At 42.5% G+C, this 20512-nt stretch overlaps 1 protein-coding gene across 2 annotated transcripts in view; it reads left to right on the plus strand.

Moving 5' to 3' along the window:
• The window catches only part of smpd3 (sphingomyelin phosphodiesterase 3), a 36291-nt gene extending 19685 nt beyond the window's left edge, over positions 1 to 16606 (plus strand). For both annotated transcript variants that reach the window (XM_014124358.2, XM_014124359.2), the window contains exons 3-8: positions 6383 to 6458; positions 10928 to 11086; positions 11249 to 11338; positions 12283 to 12346; positions 15300 to 15459; positions 15980 to 16606. In XM_014124358.2, coding sequence (XP_013979833.1) covers positions 6383 to 6458; positions 10928 to 11086; positions 11249 to 11338; positions 12283 to 12346; positions 15300 to 15459; positions 15980 to 16081 — 651 coding nt within the window. In that variant the 3' untranslated portion in view covers positions 16082 to 16606. The remainder of the gene's footprint in view (positions 1 to 6382; positions 6459 to 10927; positions 11087 to 11248; positions 11339 to 12282; positions 12347 to 15299; positions 15460 to 15979) is intronic.
• Positions 16607 to 20512: the final 3906 nt, after the last annotated feature.

A 20512-nucleotide genomic window follows, 5' to 3' on the forward strand; every position in this document is an offset into this window, starting at 1 on the left:
CCAGCTCAAATATAAAAAAAAACATTTTTTGGGTTACTACATGATTCCATATGTGATATTTCATAGTTTTGATGTCTTCACTATTATTCTACGATGCTATTCACATATCTAGCCTACAGCATGTCTTTGATTCTAATTTTGTGGGCTGTCTATTTATACTGTGACAGTATTTATTAAGTCCTAAAACAAGGGGTTCAAATGTGAATTAGCACAGGGCAACAGGAACAAATTGTAGAATATTTAATATTTTTAAGGATAATCTTCTGTTATAGCTGTTTACAGGCTTTCGAGTTGCTCCAGAACTACAGACCGCTGCTATTTCAGAACATGAATTAAGTCATATTTAGCTAGTCTAACCCATTTTCACCAGTGAGCTTCAGTCGTTTTCTGGTGTGGCAGCGCCATGCCATGAGCTGCAGGTGACTGACGAGGCTCCATTGGGGAGACTGATGACAGAGGTTGGGGCTATATGGCTGGGGTTAGGGCTGTGTGGCTGGGGCTAGGGCTGGGGCTAGGGCTGTGTGGCTGGGTCTAGGGTTGTAGGGCTGGGGCTAGGGCTGTGTGGCTGGGGCTAGAGTTGTGTGGCTGGGACTAGGGCTGTGTGGCTGGGGCTAGGGTTGTGTGGCTGGGGCTAGGGCAGTGTGGCTGGGGCTAGGGCAGTGTGGCTGGGGCTAGGGCTGTGTGACTGGGGATAGGGCTGTGTGGCTGGGGCTAGGGCTAGGGCTGTGTGGCTGGGGCTAGGACTGTGTGGCTGTAGTTGTGTAACTGGGAGTGTAGTTGTGTAGCTGGAGCTGTAGTTGTGTAGCTGGGGCTGTAGTTGTGTAGCTGGGGCTGTCTGGCTGGTGCTGTGTCTGGGGTTGTGGGGTTGTGTCCCAAATGGCAGCCTATTCCCTTGGTGCCATTTGGGATGCATCCCTGGTTCTGGCTGGGCTCCAGGTCCTGCTGGGCAGTTCAACAGTTCTCAGCCTGAAGGTGATGATGGGAGGCTGACAACAAGCCTGATAAGTTCTGTATGCACCTTTTAGTTCCACCACTCTGACAACTATGTTTGATACCTCCCACCTGCTGCTTATTGATTCAGATAACAAGCTCCTATGGCTTTGCCTCTATGTGCCTCCCTCCTCCGTAGGGTCATTCTGGGTCATCATCTCACTCTCTCCAGAGCTCATGTAGGACTGACCCTTAGCTTCAGGGTCCTCGTGCAGCTTGACCCCACAGACTAGTAGGCTTTAGAAAGAATTATGTATCCAAGTGGTCTTTCTCTGCAAGATTGGGAGTCTTGTGACCAAACAAACATTATCAAACCACATGGTAATTTTCCTCTAACAATGTACGTTCTTAGCAATGTAAGTGGCAGATTTAATTTGCAATACAAAGTGACAAACTCAGACATTACAAAGACATGAGGTCCGGAGGCAAAGGGAAGAAGGGTGAAAGGGAGGAAGAGATACAGGGAGGGAGGGAGATACAGGGAGGGAGGGAGGGAGGGAGGGAGGGAGGGAGGGAGAGGGAGAGAGAGGGAGATACAGGGAGGGAGGGAGGGAGTGAGGGAGAGGGAGGGAGGGAGGGAGAGAGAGGGAGATACAGGGAGGGAGGGAGGGAGGGAGGGAGGGAGGGAGGGAGGAAGGGAGGGAGGGAGGGAGGGTGTGTAGAGATACACAATTAATTAAAAATGTCTCCCTGAAGAGCAACCCAGTAATTAAAGCCTTTCGGTCTCAACATTTATCCCTCTTATTATTATTTAAAACCACAAAGTGCAAGGTTGAAGGAGGAGTGTGTGAGTGAGTGTGTGTGCATGCGTGCGAGAGAGCGTGCATCTTTGTGCATGCTTGTGCCTGTTTGTGTGGAGTTTGAATACATTACTGAGAGAACCTTAAAACAGGCCCACTCAAAGAACACATTGAATGGAAATCAATGAAAGAAATAAACCTTAGCTTCTCCCTTTGCTTTTAATGACCAAGAACTCCTTTCAGTGCTGAGGTCGACTCCATTTGTTGATATAAATTACCTTCCTTCCTGGGATAAAGGGACTTGCTTTTACTCTGCCTGCGTCGATGTGAAAGTCTATTTAAGCATTGGACACAGTAATGGGGTACAGTAGAGGTCTTGGCTCCTCTCTCTAGCCTCCGTGCTGAGAGAGAAAAAGGTCTGGTTGCAGGAGAATTTAAAGTGGGTCACATAAACTACATGACCAAAGGTATCTGGACACCTGCTCGTCGAACATCTCATTCCAAAATCATGAGCAGTAACATGGAGTTGGTCCCCCGTCTGCTGCTATTAACAGCCTCCGCTCTTCTGGGAAGGCTTTCCACTAGATGTTGGAACTTTGCTGTGGGGACTTTCTTCGATTCAACCACAAGAGCATTAGTGAGGTCGGGACCTGATGTTGGGCGATTAAGCCTGACTCGCAGTCGGCTTTCCAATTCATCCCAAAGGTGTTCGATGGGGTTGAGGTCAGGGCTTTGAGCAGGCCAGTCAAGTTCTTCCACACTGTTCTCAACAAACCATTTCTGTATGGAACTCACTTTGTGCACAGGGGAATTGTCATGCTGAAACAGGAAAGGGCCTTCCCCAAACTGTTTCCACAAAGTTAGAAACACAGAATTGTCTAGAATGTCATTGTATACTGTAGCGTTAAGATTTCCCTTTACTGGAACTAAGGGGCCTGAACCATGAAAAACAGCCCCAGACCATTATTCCTCCTCCACCAAACTTTACAGTTGGCACTATGCATTGGGGCAGGTAGAGTTCTCCTGGCATCTGCCAACCCAGATTAGTCCGTCGGACTGCCAGATGGTATAGCGAGATTCATCACTCCAGAGAACGCATTTCCACTGCTCCAGAGTCCAATGGCGGTGAGCTTTACACCACTCCAGCCGACACTTGGTATTGCGCATGGTGATCTTAGGCTTGTGTGCGTCTGCTCGGCCATTGAAACCCATTTATGAAGCTCCCGACAAACATTTCTTGTGCTGACGTTGCTTCCAGAGGCAGTTTGGAACTCGGTAGTGAGTGTTGCAACCGAGGACAGACGATTTTTACATGCTACGCGCTTCAGCACACAACGCTCCCGTTCTGTGAGCTTGTGTGGCCTATCACTTCGCGGCTGAGCCGTTGCTGCTCCTAGACATTCCCACTTCACAATAAGAGCGCTTATAGTTTCCCGGGGCAGCTCTAGCAGGGCAGAAATGTGACGAACTGGCGTGTTGGAAAGGTGGCATCCTATGATGATGCCACGTTGAAAGTCACTGAGCTCGTCAGTAAGGCCATTCTACTGTCATGTTTGTCTATGGAGATTGCATGGCTGTGTGCCATGCAATTTTATACACCTGTCAGCAACGGGTGAGGCTGACATAGCAGAATCCACTAATTTGAAGGGTTGTCTACATACTTTTGTATAATACTGTTGAAGTCAGAAATGTACATACACCTTAGCCAAATACATTTCAACTCAGTTTTTCACAATTCCTGACATTTAATCCTAGTAAAAATTCCCTTCCTTAGGTCAGTTAGGATCACCACTTTATTTTAAGAATGTGAAATGTCAGAATAATAGTGGAGAAAATGATTTATTTAATGCCTTTAAATTGTTTAACTTGGGTTAAACGTTTCGGGTAGCCTTCCACAAGCTACCCACAATAAGTTTGCTGAATTTTGGCCCATTCCTCCTGACAGAGTTGATGTAACTGAGTCAGGTTTGTAGGCCTCCTTGCTTGCACAGGCTTTTTTAGTTCTGCCCACAAGTTTTCGTTAGGATTGAGGTCAGGGCTTTGTGATGGCCACTCCAATACCTTGACTTTGTTGTCTTTAAGCCATTTTGCCACAACTTTGGAAGTATGCTTGGGGTCATTGTCCATTTGGAAGACCCATTTGCGACCAAGCTTTAACTTCCTGACTGATGTCTTGAGATGTTGCTTCAATATATCCACATAATTTTCCTTCTCATGATGCCATCTATTTTGTGAAGTTCACCAGTCCCTCCTGCAGCAAAGCACCCCCACAACATGATGCTGCCACCCCCGTGCTTCATGGTTGGGATGGCGTTCTTCGGCTTGCAAGCCTCCCCCTTTTTCCTCCAAACATAACGATGGCCATTATGGCCAAACAGTTCCATTTTTGTTTCATCAGACCAGAGGACATTTCTCCAAAAAGTACGATCTTTGTCCCCATGTGCAGTTACAAACCGTAGTTTGGCTTTTTTATGCCGGTTTTAGAGCAGTGGCTTCTTTCTTGCTGAGCGGCCTTTCAGGTTATGTTGATATAGGACTCGTTTTACTGTGGATGTAGATACTTGTGTACCTGTTTCCTCCAGCATCTTCACAAGGTCCTTTGCTGTTGTTTTGGGATTGATTTGCACTTTTCGCACCAAAGTATGTTCATCTCTAGGAGACAGAACGTGTCTCCTTCCTGAGCAGTATAACGGCTGCGTGGTCCCATGGTGTTTATACTTGCGTACTATTGTTTGTACAGATGAATGTGGTACCTTCAGGCGTTTGGAAATTGCTCCCAAGGATGAACCAGACTTGTGGAGGTCTACAATTCTTTTTATGAGGTCTTGGCTGATTTCTTTTGATTTTCCCATGATGTCAAGCAAAGAGCCACTGAGTTTGAAGGTAGGCCTTGAAATACATCCACAGCGACTCAAACGATGTCAATTAGCGTATCAGAAGCTTCTAAAGCCATGACATAATTTTCTGGAATTTTCCAAGCTGTTTAAAGGCACAGTCAACTTAGTGCATGTAAACTTTTGACCCACTGGAATTGTGATAGTGAATTATAAGTGAAATAATCTGTCTGTAAACAATTGTTGGAAAAATGACTTGTGTCATGCACAAAGTAGATGTCCTAACCAACTTGCCAAAACTATAGTTTGTTAACAAGAAATTTGTGGAGTGGTTGAAAAAAGTTCACATTGAACTTTTACCCTGCTACTAGTTTACTCAAGATGCAAGGAATTCAGATTTTAATTATCATCATTATCATTTATTTATTTTCTAACATGTAGCCTATGTAAAGCACAAACACAAACAGCGTGCACACACCCGCACATGCACCCACACACAAGCGGGTCCTAGACACATGACCATGATTCCCTTCAGGCCTGTTGTCAGTTTTAGAGCACACAGCTACCCAAGCATGGATAAGCCTCTGAAATATTCATACATAGGGACACAGGCAGAGAAAGAGAGAGAAGTGAAAGGAGAGAGAAATAGAATGGGGAACAGGAACAGAGGGTAAGAGAATTGGAAAGGGACCTGCTATACAGACTGGGTCAGGGAATGTACAGTGCATGTGTCAGGCCAAGTGGACAGTGGATGGCTCCAAATCTCTGCGGAGGAAAAAATGTCACAGAATGTATTGTGTTGTAGTCTAAAACGTAGCCCTTGCATTTCATTTTAAAGTCTAGCTAATTGGGCTAATGCTTTACTGTGGTCCTAAGCGTTTTCTATGAGGGCCTTGTCGGTGAGACCAAGCCAAGACTGCGATCCAGTGATTGCATGACTGCACAGTGACTGAACAGAGAGCTTGAGCACACTGTAATCAAATCTAATCAAACCTGCAATCGCCCTGATGACAGAGGAGATCTATTGAACAAGTCCTGAAAGGTCTTTAGATAGATATTTTCTGACACTAGGTAACACTTCAAAACAATGCACATTTCAAACCCACTCAATCGAATACTGTAGTCCATCCCTATTACCTGCACCCAACTGTGTAGGCCACCGCCCCTGACACTCAAAAGCATCAGTCTATCCATTCAGTATAACCATTTTTGGCTCTGGCTCACAGGCCCGGCGTAATCTGCAGTAAAAGCCTCTCCATTCATTCCAGGATCATCAGTGTTTCTATGGCCAATTCGGGCCTGTAAATCGAAACAGTGAGGAACAGACTATCTCCACTGAGGGGATTTCAAACAAGGACAATGTCAGAGTTACGGGTGTTGGAGAGGGGAGGGAGGGTTGTTTTTGGATTGGGCCAATGACAGAGAAAGTGAGGAGCAGAAAGGAGGCTAGAAAGGGGACAGTTAAAAATATATATATATTTTAACTAAGCATGTCAGTTAAGAACAAATTCATATTTATGAACAGTGGCTTAAGGAACAGTAGGTTAACTGCCTCGTTCAGGGGCAGAACAACAGATTTTTACATTGTCAGCTCAGGGATTTGATCCAACAACCTTTCGGTTACTGGCCCAGCGCGTTAACCACTAGGCTACCTTCCACCCCAGAGTGGGCAGCATCGAGACAGAAGTAGGTCTGTAGATGTAAAGGTTACATTAATATATGATATTATGTGGTATTAAATGTTTTCTAATTCACTGTCCAATCTGCTTGTTGTCAGAGATATATAACTTCCTATTTTTCTCTCCCTATTCTCTACAGGTGCAGGTGGGAACCTCTCATCAGGAGCAGAGAGTTGTGGGATACCTCACCTGCACTCATCTACATGCCATTGAAGGTATTTTTAAGTTTATAGTATACAGTACAGTACATGCTCACACACCAATACATTTTTTAGCTTCTTTGCTAATTGGATCCTAGCTTCTCCTCCCTACTCTGAGTCTATGCTGGCTCTGTAGTCTTATGTGAATACCAGAGGTAAATGGAACAAATGTTTGGGAATAAAAAGGGTTTGAGAGTCAAATCATATCAAAGTTTATTGGTCACGTACACAGATTTGCAGATACAATAATACAGTAATATACACACAGCAATACAACAACAATACACATATTATCCAAAAAGTTTTAAAACATCTGAAATATCAAAACCAGCAATGTCAGAGTCCTGAATATACACACAGTTGAAGTCAGAAGTTTCATCCACTTAGGTTGGAGTCATTAAAACTCGTTTTTCAACCACTCCACAAATGTCTTGTTAACAAATTATAGTTTTGGCAAGTCGGTTAGGACATCTACCTTGTGCATGACACAAGTCATTTTTCCAACAATTGTTTACAGACAGATTATTTCACTTATAACTCACTGTATCACAATTCCAGTGGGTCAGACGTTTACATACACTAAGTTGACTGTGCCTTTAAACAGCTTGGAAAATTCCAGAAAATGATGTCATGGCTTTAGAAGCTTCTGTTAGGCTAATTGACATCATTTGAGTCAATTGGAGGTGTACCTGTGGATGTATTTCAAGGCCTACCTTCAAACTCAGTGCCTCTTTGCTTGACATCATGGGAAAATCAAAAGAAAACAGCCAAGACCTCAGAAAACGAATTATAGACCTCCACAAGTCTGGTTCATCCTTGGGAGCAATTTCCAAATGACTGAAGGTATCGCATTCATCTGTACAAACAATAGTACGCAGGTATAAACACCATGGGACCACACAGCCGTCATACCACTCAGAAAGGAGACGCGTTCTGTCTCCTAGAGATGAATGTACTTTGGTGCGAAAAGTGCAAATCAATCCGAGAACAACAGTAAAGGACCTTGTGAAGATGCTGGAGGAAACGGGTACAAAAGTATCTATATCCACAGTAAAACGAGTCCTATATCGACATAACCTGAAAGGCCTCTCAGAAAGGAAGAAGCCACTGCTCCAAAACCGCCATAAAAAAGCCAGACTACGGTTTGCAACTGCACATGGGGACAAAGATCGTATTTTTTGGAGAAATGTATTCTGATCTGATGAAACAAAAATTTAACTGACTATCGTTATGTTTGGAGGAAAAAGGGGGAGGCTTGCAAGCCGAAGAACACCATCCCAACCGTGAGGCACAGGGGTGGCAGCATCATGTTGTGTGGGTGCTTTGCTGCAGGAGGGACTGGTGTACTTCACAAAATAGATGGCATCATGAGAAGGAACATTTTGTGGATATATTGAAGCAACATTTCAAGACATCAGTCAGGAAGTTAAAGCTCGGTCGCAAATGGGTCTTCCAAATGGACAATGACCCCAAGCATACTTCCAAAGTTGTGGCAAAATGGCTTAAGGACAACAAAGTCAAGGTATTGGAATGGCCATCACAAAGCCCTGACCTCAATCCTAACGAAAATGTGTGTGCAGAACTGAAAAAGTGTGAGCGAGCAAGGAGGCCTGCAAACCTGACTCAGTTACACCAACTCTGTCAGGAGGAATGGGCCAAAATTCACCAAACTTATTGTGGGAAGCTTGTGGAAGGCTACCCAAAACGTTTGACCCAAGTTAAACAATTTAAAGGCAATGCTACCAAATACTAATTGAGTGTATGTAAACTTCTGACCCACTGGGAATGTGATGAAAGAAATAAAAGCTGAAATAAATCATTCTCTCTACTATTATTCTGAAATTTCACATTCTTAAAATCAAGTGGTGATCCTAACTGACCTAAAACAGGGAATTTTTACTAGGATTTAATGTCAGGAATTGTGAAAAACTGAGTTTAAATGTATTTGGCTAAGGTGTATGTAAACTTCTGACTTCACCTGTATATTTATAATGGTGTGTATAGACAGTATGGACAGTATATTAATATAAAAGGTGTGTATATAATGTTATGTATTGGCGTGACTTGACTTTAACATTAATCTGAAGACTGTTATTTATCTAATCAACTAACTATATTTAATTGTTACCCAATTAAATTAATCATGTAACAAGGAACTCATATGGGGAACCACGAGAGCGGTTCTTTAAAGAGTTACCATCTCCCGAATTAAACTCTACTTATCACATCTATAAACAGTCAACTTATTCATCATTAACTTTGTTAAAAGTAAATAATAGAATAAGTATATATTTTTTTGTTATTTGTAAACTCAGGTTCCATTTATCTAATATCAGGTTTTGGTTGAAGATCTGATAACATTCACTATCAACAATATAAATAGAGAAAATCTGAAAAGGGTCAAATACTTTTTCACGGCGCTGTATAAATATAAAGTGGGTCAAATAGTATGTAAACATTGTTCAAGTGACCAGTGTTCAATGTCTCTATATACATGGGGCAGCAGTCTCTAAGGTGCCGGGCAGAGTACCGGGCAGGTGGCCTGCTGGTGATGGCTGTTCAAAAGTGTGATGGCCTGGAGATAGAAGCTGTTTTTCAGTCTCTCAGTCCCCGTCTTTGATACACCTGTCGCCATCTGCTAGATGAGCAGGGTGAACAGGCTGTTGCTCGGATGGCTCAGGTCCTTGATGGTCTTCTTGGCCTTCCTATGACACCGGGTCCTGTAGATGTCCTGGAAGGCAGGCAGTGTGCCCCCAGTGATGAGTTGGGCTGATGGTGCAGTTGCCGTACCAGGCGGTAATGCAGCCTGAAAGAAAGCTCTCAATGGTGCATCTGTAGAAGTTTGTGAGGGTTTTAGGGGCCTTGATGAATTTCTTCAGCCTCCTGAGATTGAAGAGGCACTGTTGCGCCTTCTTCACCACAGTGTCGGTGGAACCATTTCAGGTCCTTGGTGATGTGCACGCCATGGAACTTGAAGCTTTTGACCCTCTCCACTGCGGCCCCGTCGATGTGGATGGGGACGTGATCTCTCTGCTGTCTCCTGTAATCCACAATCAACTCCTTTGTTTTATTGACAATGAATCAAATAGCCACCGGACTATTTACATTGACCCCTCCCCTCCATTTGTTTTGTACACTGCTGCTACTCGCTGTTTATTATCTATGCATAGTCACTTCACCCCTACCACTATGTACAAATTACCTCAACTAACCTGTTCCCCCGCACATTGACTTGGTACCGGTACCCCTGTATATAGCCTCGTTATTGTTATTTTATTATGTTACTTTTTATATTTTTTACTTCAGTTTATTTGGTAAATATTTTCTTAACTCTTTCTTGAACTGCACTGTTGGTTAAGAGCTTGTAAGTAAGCATTTCAGGGTAAGGTCTACACTTGTATTCGGTGCATGTGACAAATAAAGTTTGATTTGATCTTGAAGCAAGTGGGGACGACAGACTGAGATAGGGAGAGATCTGAGTGATTGTACACGAGTGTGTGAACACAATAGTAGTAGACAGATGGTGTAAGATGGATGGTGTGTGTAGTAGCCTACTCTGCTTTCTACCTCAGAGCAGATAAATGGATGCATCAAACCCACACACTTGCTCTGCACACATGCTCTGTTCCCATGGCGATGGGCTCAAACTGTTTTAAGAGTCAGGCCTATTTAAAGCCTCTGGTCTCTGGGTCTCGTTTTTTTTCGAAGACAGATCTCCCTGCTATTTTTGGAGCATCCTACACCTCTGAGAGTCTGCTCACTGGGCTAACTATAGAACAAGGGCTATTTCTAAAGACAAATGAAATATAGGGAAGAGAGAACAAGAGAGGTCTTATTATGTTCTAGGTGATGCTTTACACAGTACAAAACCGATCTTTACAACGAGGCACATTCCTATTGCTGCTTGTTTTTCATGTACCATTTTCCCCTCTTACTGCTTGTTCTGTGTGTGTGTGTGTGTGTGTGTGTGTGTGTGTGTGTGTGTGTGTGTGTGTGTGTGTGTGTGTGTGTGTGTGTGTGTGTGTGTGTGTGTGTGTGTGTGTGTGATTTCTGCTTTTACTTCTGTTTATTTTGGCCTTTGCTGCTTATAACCCATGTTTTCATTGTCTTGTTGACTCATAAATGATCAGCATTGAATAGATGTTGTCAAGGGTTCCAGACCACCCCTGCTCTCCCCACACACAGATCTGTTTAGTAGCTTGGTCATCCTTGCTGGCCACAGGGAGCCTCCCCATTCCCCAGCCAGTAGCCCATAGTGACCATTATGCACTGTGCTGTAAATACTGTTTGAGTACATTCTATGTATTTTTTCTCCCTCTTTCCTTGTGATGCAGCCAAAATCCCATCCAAAGCTAAGCCACTCACATTTTGTATTTCCATCCCCCTAACCACACTCCTCTCTCTTTCTCTCTCGCTCTCCCTCTATCTCTCTCTCCCCCCTATTTCTCTCTCTCTCTCTCTGTCTCTCTCTCTACGTCCTTTAGGAGATGCAGCTGTGCGTTGTGAGCAGTTGGATCTACTCTTGGAGTGGGGGACGGATTTCCGCAAGGCAACGTCCCGCCCCTCGGAGGAGAAGGGTCTGGAGGACCAGGTGGCCTTTGATGTTGTCCTCGGTGACCTCAATTTCGACAACTGCTCCTCAGGTAGCTAGCTCTCTGACTGTGTGAAAAGCTTCTATTCTCTGACATCCTGCAGAAATTGTATGTTTGGGTGTTGTACCTATCATTCCATGTATCTGGACTAATAACTGGGGGATCTGGACAGACAAGCCCCTCTTTGTTTCTCATTGTATCCCTCCATTTCAGAAGATAAACTGGAGCAGCAGCATTCCCTCTTTACGCAGTACAAGGACCCGTGTCGCCTGGGGCCAGGGGAGGACAAGCCATGGGCTCTGGGTGAGTGGACAGGAGTTTGGGCTGGTACTGGTGGGAGTGGGTGTGCTTGTGTCAGGGAACTAGGCTTTGTCTCTTTGGCAGAAAATCTGGGAACACATTGTGCAGATCAAAATAAGTACAATAGATTATGAGACATCAGCAATAGTGGCATAAACCTGGAGAATGATGGTCTGGAACTGAATCTAAAGGAGAAGGGACATTAGCAAATCAAATCAAATTGTATTGGTCACATACACATATTTAGCAGATGTTTTGCGGGTGTAGCGAAATGTTTATCTAGGACACACAGTGATGTTTGGAAAGTGATATGTGCTGTGATGGCAGGGAGATGGTAGGATGGATGCTGGCATATATTCAAGCTAGCCAAGTTTATTGTGCACTAGAGCCAACATGTAGATACTGTATATGGGAGTTATGTTAATCACTGTGAGTCACCATGTTCTCCTTCTCATCTACTGCTCATTTAAATGTCGTCTCGCCCTCCTCCTTGTGGGAGACATCATTAGCCTAAGACTAGGTCCTCAGAGGTCCTCATTACTGGTACTGCACATTTGTTTGCTGACCACAATTCTCTAAATGAACATTTTAGAGGTCCGGGGAGAGATCTGTTATGTCACAGAGGAGGAAGATACTGGAGTGTTCATTTTTTTTTCTTCCCAACTACAGTTCATCCATTTGTGTTATTGTTGAGCTCTTGAGAAATTACAGAGAAAACAGGCTTCAGAACTACATGTTCTTTTGAGCTGCCATCCATTGTCAGATTTCGAAATTGGTCAGGTGAACTCAAATTCCTCCCTGCCAGCTGTTCTCTAACCCAGGTGTGTGTGTGTGTGTGTGTGTGTGTGTGTGTGTGTGTGTGTGTGTGTGTGTGTGTGTGTGTGTGTGTGTGTGTGTGTGTGTGTGTGTGTGTGTGTGTGTGTGTGTGTGTGTGTGTGTGTGAACAGGAACACTACTGGACACCAGCGGGCTTTATGACGAGGAGGTCAGTTCACCAGAGAGTTTGCAAAAGTAAGTAAAACAACCAGTATCAACTCCCACACCGACATAATAACACGTAGTACATAGAATACATAGCACCCAGCTCGCACCTTTGGTTCCTTGGAAATTGTGGAAACATGTTTTTGGTTTCACATTGGTTGTCGGAACAAAGCCATTTGTTTCCTGACTGGTAAAAAAATTATGTTTTTTAAACATTCTGAGAACAGATGTGAAAATTTCACCTGTTCGACGAATGTGCATTTGTAGGTTACAGGGAGGTTCTGACAACGTTTTACTCTGGTTCCCTGAAAGTTTTCCTGGGTGGTTTTATTAACGCTCTGAGGACGGAAATTATAGGTTATATGAAGGTAATTAAATAACATTCTGAGAACATTCTCTAAATGTTTCGGTATGGTTATATACTACCCATTAAAAGTTTTAGAACACCTACTCATTCAAGGGTTTTTCCTTATTTTATTTTTTAGTAGAATAATAGTGAAGACATCAAAACTATGAAATAACACATATGGAATCATGTAGTAACCAAACAAGTGTTAAACAAATCGAAATATATTTTATATTTGAGATTCTTGAAATAGCCACCCTTTGCCTTGATGACAGCTTTGCACACTCTTGGCATTCTGTCAACCGGCTTCACCTAGAATGCAGTCTTGATGGAGTTCCCACATATGCTGAGTACTTGTTAGCTGCTTTCCCTTCATTCTGCGGTCCAACTCGTCCCAAACCATCTCAATTTGGTTGAAGTCGAGGGATTGTGGAGGCCAGGTCATCTGATGCAGCTCTACATCACTCTCCTTCTTGGTCATATAGCCCTTACACAGCCTGGAGGTGTGTTGGGTCATTGTCCTGTTGAAAAACAAATGATACTGTAGTCCCACTAAGCCCAAACCAGATGGGATGGCGTATCGCTGCAGAATGCTGTGGTAGCCATGCTGGTTAAGTGTGCCTTGAATTCTAAATAAATCACTGACAGTGTCACAAGCAAAGCATCCCCACACCATAACACCTCCTCCTCCATGCTTTACGGTGGGAAATACACATGCGGAGATCATCTGTTCACCCACACCGCGTCTCACAATGACACGGCGGTTGGAACCAAAAATCTCCAATTTGGACTCCAGACCAAACAACAGATTTCTACTGGTCTAATGTCCATTGCTCATCTTTCTTGTTCCAAGCTAGTCTCTTCTTCTTATTGGTGTCCTTTAGTAGTGGTTTCTTTGCAACAATTCGACCATGAAGGCTTGATTCACACAGTCTCCCCTGAACAGTTGATGTTGAGATGTGTCTGTTACTAGAACTCTGTGAAGCATTTATTTGGGCTGCAATTTCTGAGGCTGGTAACTCTAATGAACTTATTCTCTGCAGCAGAGGTAACTCTGGGTCTTCCTTTCCTGTGGCGGTCCTCATGAGAGACAGTTTCATCATAGAGCTTGATGGTTTTTGCAACTGCACTTGAAGAAACTTTCAAAGTTCTTGAAATTTTCCGCATTGACTGACCTTCATGGCTTAAAGTAATAATGGACTGTCATTTCTCTTTGCTTATTTGAGCTGTTCTTGCCATAATATGGACTTGGTCTTTTAACAAATAGGGCTATTTTTTGTATACCCTTCCTTGTCACAACACAACTGATTGGCTCAAACTCATTAAGAAGGAAAGATGTTCCACAAATTAACTTTTAACAAGGCACACATGTTAATTGAAATGCATTCCAGGTGACTACCTCATGAAGCTGGTTGAGAGAAAGCCATGATTCGATATGTGTTATTTCATAGTTTTGATCTCTTCACTATTATTCTACAATGTAGTAAATAGTCAAAATAAAGAAAAACCCTTGAATGAGTAAGTGTTTTAAAACGTTTGACCGGTAGTGTATATATGAACATTTTCTTTACACTTTAAGAACTAAGTGTAAAGGTTATTTAAAGGTTTTTGAATAACTTTCTTAAAACTTTCAAAGAATGTTTTAATAACACATTTAATAACACCTCTAGCTTATTCTGGGTTAACTCTTATGAACTCCAAGGACATATTGAGTAGGACACATGGAAATGAATTTGCTTAGGTATTAATCATGCAAAGATTTTAAAAAATGTACTGTCTATTACGGCTTCAGTGAGATTCAAACCTATGATTTTCTGACATAAAAGAGAACCATACATTCGCTGAACGTTCTGAGAACATTGCTTAAGTCACACCGTTTTTTTTTTACATTCCCAGAATGTAGTAAATATATTACATTAAATAGGACCTGTGGCATGTTCTGTAGAAGTACTGAAATTCCCACAGAACAACATTGTTTCTTTAAAAAATGTTTTTTTTTAACTAGGCAAGTCAGTTAAGAACAAACTCTTATTTACAATGACGGCCTAGCAGGGAACGGTGGGTTAACTGTCTTGTTTAGGGGCAGAACGACAGATTTTTACCTTGTCAGTTCGGGGATTTGATCCAGCAACCTTTTGGTTCCTGGCCCAATGCTTTAACCACTAGGCTACCTGTCACCCCCTGTTTCTTAATGTTCTTCTGAAAGATTTGAGAACATTACTTTACATAGAACCACGAGGAAACCTGTGGGAAACATTATGCTGAAGAGCTTAAATTCCCGCAGAAGAATGTTGTTTCTTAACATTCTCTGAACCGGATGGAGAGCATTCCTAAAACATGACCAACATTGTAATTAAATGTAACCATGTTTGAGCTTTTAGGAAACATTCTGTTAAAGTAATGAAATACCAAGAAAATATACATGTTTTCCCCTTAAATGTTCTGAGAATGTTCCAAAGCCAAGCAACTAACCTGTACCATTCCTAGAAAGTTGCGGGAAGGTTGTATGCAAAATAACAATAGAACAACCCCGCTCTCACCAAGCTCTAAAATATGGTTTTCAGAACGTTATGTGCAGCTGGCTGTTGAAATCGTTAAGGTGTTTTTAAGTAAATGGTTGATTGTTTTCATTGATAGAGTGATGGAGAATGAGGAGGGGAGGAAGGAATACTTGGTGTTCCCTACCAATAAAAACCACTGTCCGAATCAGAAGGGCAGAAAGATCCCCCTGAAAGGCAACGGGAGGAGGATCGACTACATCCTTTACAGTGAGGCGGTGCAGCAGGACTGGAAAGTGGTACGTTCATTGCCAAATATGGAAACCCTGGCGAAATACCCTCAAGATTCCAAGGAGGTTGAGATGTAGAAACACACAAAAGAAGGAGACTGAGCATAACAGCATAACAGCTGATCAAGGCCAGATCAAATACATTGGGAAAGAAGGGTTAGGGTTAGGACAATGTTTTCATCACATTTTGTGTATGGAGCAAAGAGGATTAGAAAACCAAATTACTTTATTTGCATAGGTTGCAAATCTGTGCTCAACAACATCTCGCTTTTCTCATTATGAATCATGGCACTGAACTGCCACCTTGTGATTAAATGTAGCAATGGCAAGAATTCTGAGTGACATACATTTTCAGATAAACCATATTTTCAAGGACATTATGCACAATGGCTCAGAAGATTAGGATTTAAAATACGCTGCGTTGTAATCTAGTATTATGATAACGTGATATAATTAATCTGTAATCCCATAATGTTGTATTATGAAATTATAATGATGTCATGTACCTACTCTCTGTTGCCATCTGTAGGACATTGAAGAGTTTAGCTTCATCACCCAGCTGGCTGGCCTCACTGACCACCTGTCTGTGGCCATGCGTCTGGCTGTGTCCACAGGAGAGGAGGAGCCTTAGGCCCACACCCTTTATACTGCCACGGAGGAAGAACCGGGACGGAAGAGGCAGAGAGAAGGCAAGGAACTCAGGCCTGAGAAAGACAGAGCTTGAAAAGGGAGAAGAAATGGATGGACATAACAAAGAAGAAATAAAGGAGCAGATGCAGAGGAGTCATGTGATCCAGAGAAAACCTGGTGGAGAGAGATAAGAGAGTGGTTGTTGTGTGTGTCAGAGGTCTGGACTGGGCCCAATGCGGACCTGAGGGACTGAGCCAAAGACTCACACACCTACAGGCCACCGTACCATGTATCACCTCTGGTCCTCGAGGTCTATCAGCTCCCTGATGATGGAGTACCAATGATTGACTTACTATCAATAATTTCCTGTATTTAGATACTTTTATGTTTTTAGGCCTCATTTATGTCTGACCTTTTTATGTTTATACTTTTTGGGCTCGGAAGCGTCTAAACTTAGTTCTTTATTTGATTTAAAACGGTGACATGAGACTTCTCTTGACTCATGGAATATAGAGTGTAGCCTGGCTTACTGTGTCTCTGTGTTGGTGTGTTTGTTCCTCTCTTACCTTAACCTCAATTCATGGAACCTCAGCATAATGTCTTTTTTTCTAACTCTTTCTAATGGTTTCTATGGTCGACGTACCATCTTTGTAGGGAGTTGAAACACCCACATTTAATACTTTAAATTTATAATGGAGGTATTGTATGAAAATAACATCTGAAAGGGATATTTTCCGGGCCAATCTGACCGGCATCTCATGTTTCAGTGGTTGTTTGGTTGTTATGCAGAGCTGAGCAGTGAGGAACACCTGATATGATTAGATAAGAGGAACTTAGTTAGGAGGGGGTGGGGGTGGGAGTGGGGGGGGTGGGGGTTCTGCATGGGGGAGGGTAGTGAGGATATCAGATGCAATCCCTCAATAAGAATTTTAATCACCGACTGTTTGGGTTGAAAGCCTGGTCTCCAGGGCGATAAGCATGTTCCCCTGACGATGCAATCTCAAATGCTGCCAATGCAATGAGTCTGCATGAAATGCCACCCTGCCAAAACCCACAAACACACACACCTGCACACTCATTACATACACAGACACCATTGGCACTGATGCCTGCCTCATTTGTGACAACACCTTTTTACTCTCTCACCTGTTCTTATTGACACTGTTGCTATTGCTGGCTGTATCACAGGATGATAAGGGATGTGTGTATGTGTGCAGAGCTGGCTTTGGGATATGTGACGACCCCATGTCCCCCTTTAGCATGGTGCAGTATTTATAGATCTTATTCCTGGTTGTGGCCACAGCAGAGGCGAACGTTTACACACCTGCTTACTTGTTTCAGGTTATGGAGGGATCCTGGTCAGTCAGAATATCTCTGTACTTTAATATGTATGTACTGTATGTATGCCCACCTGGCGTTTCTACTCATTTACTATCACCTGGCTGCTTTTATACGCTCTAAAGCCTCTTTATTATTATTAGTAGTAGTAGTAGTATTGGTAGGGTTTATATTTGTGCTTTTTAATACAGTACATGGCCCATCTTGCATTGATCTGTTCCATATTTAGGATGCTGCAGTTCCCTGGTTTAGGAAGCTCATAGAGATAACATCTCCCCTGTGCTGGTCTGACTCTCCAGTCCCTCAGCCTCTCTGCGGTTGGGTCTGTTTTTGAGTCAGGGACTAGGGGGGTCAAGGGGCAGGCAGGGGGACTGCTGTAGCTGCTTGCAAAGTGTTATGATGATGCTCCATGGCTTCTAGTCTCTCCACAGATAATGCATCACATTGCTATCCTTTTGATTTTGTTCTCTATAATAACTGATGGTCACTGATGGTTTTTTAAATCATTTTGTGGGGAATGCTGCTTTGGGGTAGCCTCGTTATCTGAGTGATGTGGCAGGGAATTGGCTCTCTTTTTTAAGCTTATTCAACAGCTCATTTTCTTCTGCTTTAAAAAAAGTATATTTTCCCTCTTTGAATCACTGGCTCTTTGTGTCTTTATTTGAGTGTGGAGTATATGTCTGAAGGAGTCTCATTCACCAACAGTCATTCTTTGCCAAGCCTCCAGTGGAAAACACCACAGAAGCCTTCTGTCTCACTGGGACTTAGGGACTGTGTGTGTGTGTGTGTGTGTGCGCGCGTGTGTGTGACCCAAACTGACCCATAAGTGTGTGTCGTGTAGGTCTTTGTATAGCAAGCGTGCTGAATAAATGTTGCTTTACCTTTGCTGAGCATCAGATACCCAGAGGAAGAGTGGTGGGTTACACAAAGACCAGCCAGCAGTGCGTGCGTACCTGTGTGTGAATTTGTTTTCACAACCTCAAGTTGTGTAACTCATGCCCATGAACATACCACAGCTCACAGCTATTTCATGAGCTTCACTGTCTATGAAAGCTTCGTGTTACACAGGATAATTGTGTTTAGTGCCACATTATATAGGACATAGAAAGGAAATAAACAACTTGTGCATAGAAAGAGAGAAAAGTGACAAGGAAGTAAAACCTTGTGTGTACTTTCCTCCTATGACGTGGACTTCTGCTTTTTGATATCAGGGGAGAGGGGAGTTCTATGTTACACTTGATGAACAACAAAGCACTCTTCGCTGTGACAGAATTCCCTTGAATGAGCTTTTTTGAAAACCCCAAGGAGGGGAGTCCCTGTGAACATAAACCAAAAACAAATAAACAGAGACACAAGACCAAATGTGAGATAAACATTTGGCCATTTTGGCATCTTTTGCCAACCAGAAGGGTCCATAATAATGGCATTCCTCCAAACCAATAACACATGCCTTATAATTTGTATCTAATTTTCGAGGTTATTATTGTTTATTCGAGCTTGATGATATGCCCTATATGCTAATGAGTTCTGCAGATTGCGTGTCCAGTCAACCAAACACATATTTGTTGCTAATAAAAAGCAACTCTCATTTATAATGACAACATTCAGGCATAAATACAGTGAATTTGTGCCAACGGCAATTCTATACTAAAGCCTTCTACATGCATGACCAGAAAGACATGTAGAAACACTGTAATAGGAGGACTTTTAATAAAGAGGGGAATCACCTGCTTGTGTAAAACTTTACATACCACAATATACTGTACGTTAGTGGTGCGTGGGTCATCTGTTTGTTTACCCGCACCCATCTGCAATTGCTAATAACCCATCCACAACCGCCTGACTATACGTGATGAAGTGAAAATCTGAGGCCCACACCCAACCCTAACCATAATCACAGAAAATGCGCTATAGGCTAAAGTCAAAGACTGCAGAACCATTTTTTGAAAGGGGTTCAGGATTTGTTTTTGCCTGATGTTTCTGCTTATAATTTCCGCCATTTTGGTAGGCTGTTTGTTAGTCTATTTATCTATAATTAAATTCATGTAGCTTCTCTTCTGTCATTAAATGTTGCCCTAGAAGACTGAATAAATCATTGCTCAACAGAATCATGTCATCAATATAATTAATGCTTCAATCTAGTTGACATCAGTCAAGTTTTCACTGTCATCTTTCGACGAGAAAAAAACATTTAGGGACTTGGGAGAAAATACAATAATGCAATAAAAAAAAACAGGAAAGATTTTCTGTGCAAAATGTCCAAATGTCATCAGTTTGAACGGTTGTAAGGAAAAAGAAAGCTGTGACAACGACTCAAGGTGTTTCTGCTAAGATTTCAGTTCGGCTTCGAGGTATATTTTATGTAGTTGAAATACTATCAGCTTTTATTATGCTTTTATTAGGTTGACAGCACCTCTACATATGGTATCTAACTGTGCATTGCATTCTCTCAAGGTGCAGAAAGAAAGAAATTATATTTCTCCACTCCTGTTCCCATAAAAATGTTGCCTACATTTGGTGTATAGTTTTACTGCAAGAAACGTTGCATTCTGCCAGAGTTATTATTAAGGCTATGTGAGAGGTTATAGACCTACAGTCAGTGTCCAGATTTCAGTTTCCATTTAACCCATCTAACAGTAGAATAGGCTACAGTACCTGTGACAGTCAAATTTGAATAACACCTCACAATCATCACACATAACAGCCACCAGCACCGCTATCATCCTCTTTTACCACTTGACCAAATCTTTTCCAAACATTACTTTTCTGGCCCTCCCTTCTCTTTATTTTCAACTCTCCTTTCGCAGCTTTTGTCTTATTGAATTCAACTTCGACAGCGTATTTTTTGCCTTTGTGGATTGACATTAACTTTTTCTGCCCGTTCCCAAAATAATTATTTGGCGATTGGCTGTGTAGGCTATTTGGCACGCGTACAGTTAAGCCCTAAAGTTTAGGTTTATGCACTAATACCAGATAGCCTAAATATAACCTGGCACAGAAAATATATTCATTTATTTCAGCATTACAGTACATGAGATCTGAGAAAAATGAATGTTCTTAATGGTTCTTCATCAGCTCTTAAGATTCCTTGGAC

The sequence above is a fragment of the Salmo salar genome, chromosome ssa10 (genome assembly GCF_905237065.1).
Source record: "Salmo salar chromosome ssa10, Ssal_v3.1, whole genome shotgun sequence".
In the NCBI taxonomy this organism is placed as follows: domain Eukaryota; kingdom Metazoa; phylum Chordata; class Actinopteri; order Salmoniformes; family Salmonidae; genus Salmo; species Salmo salar.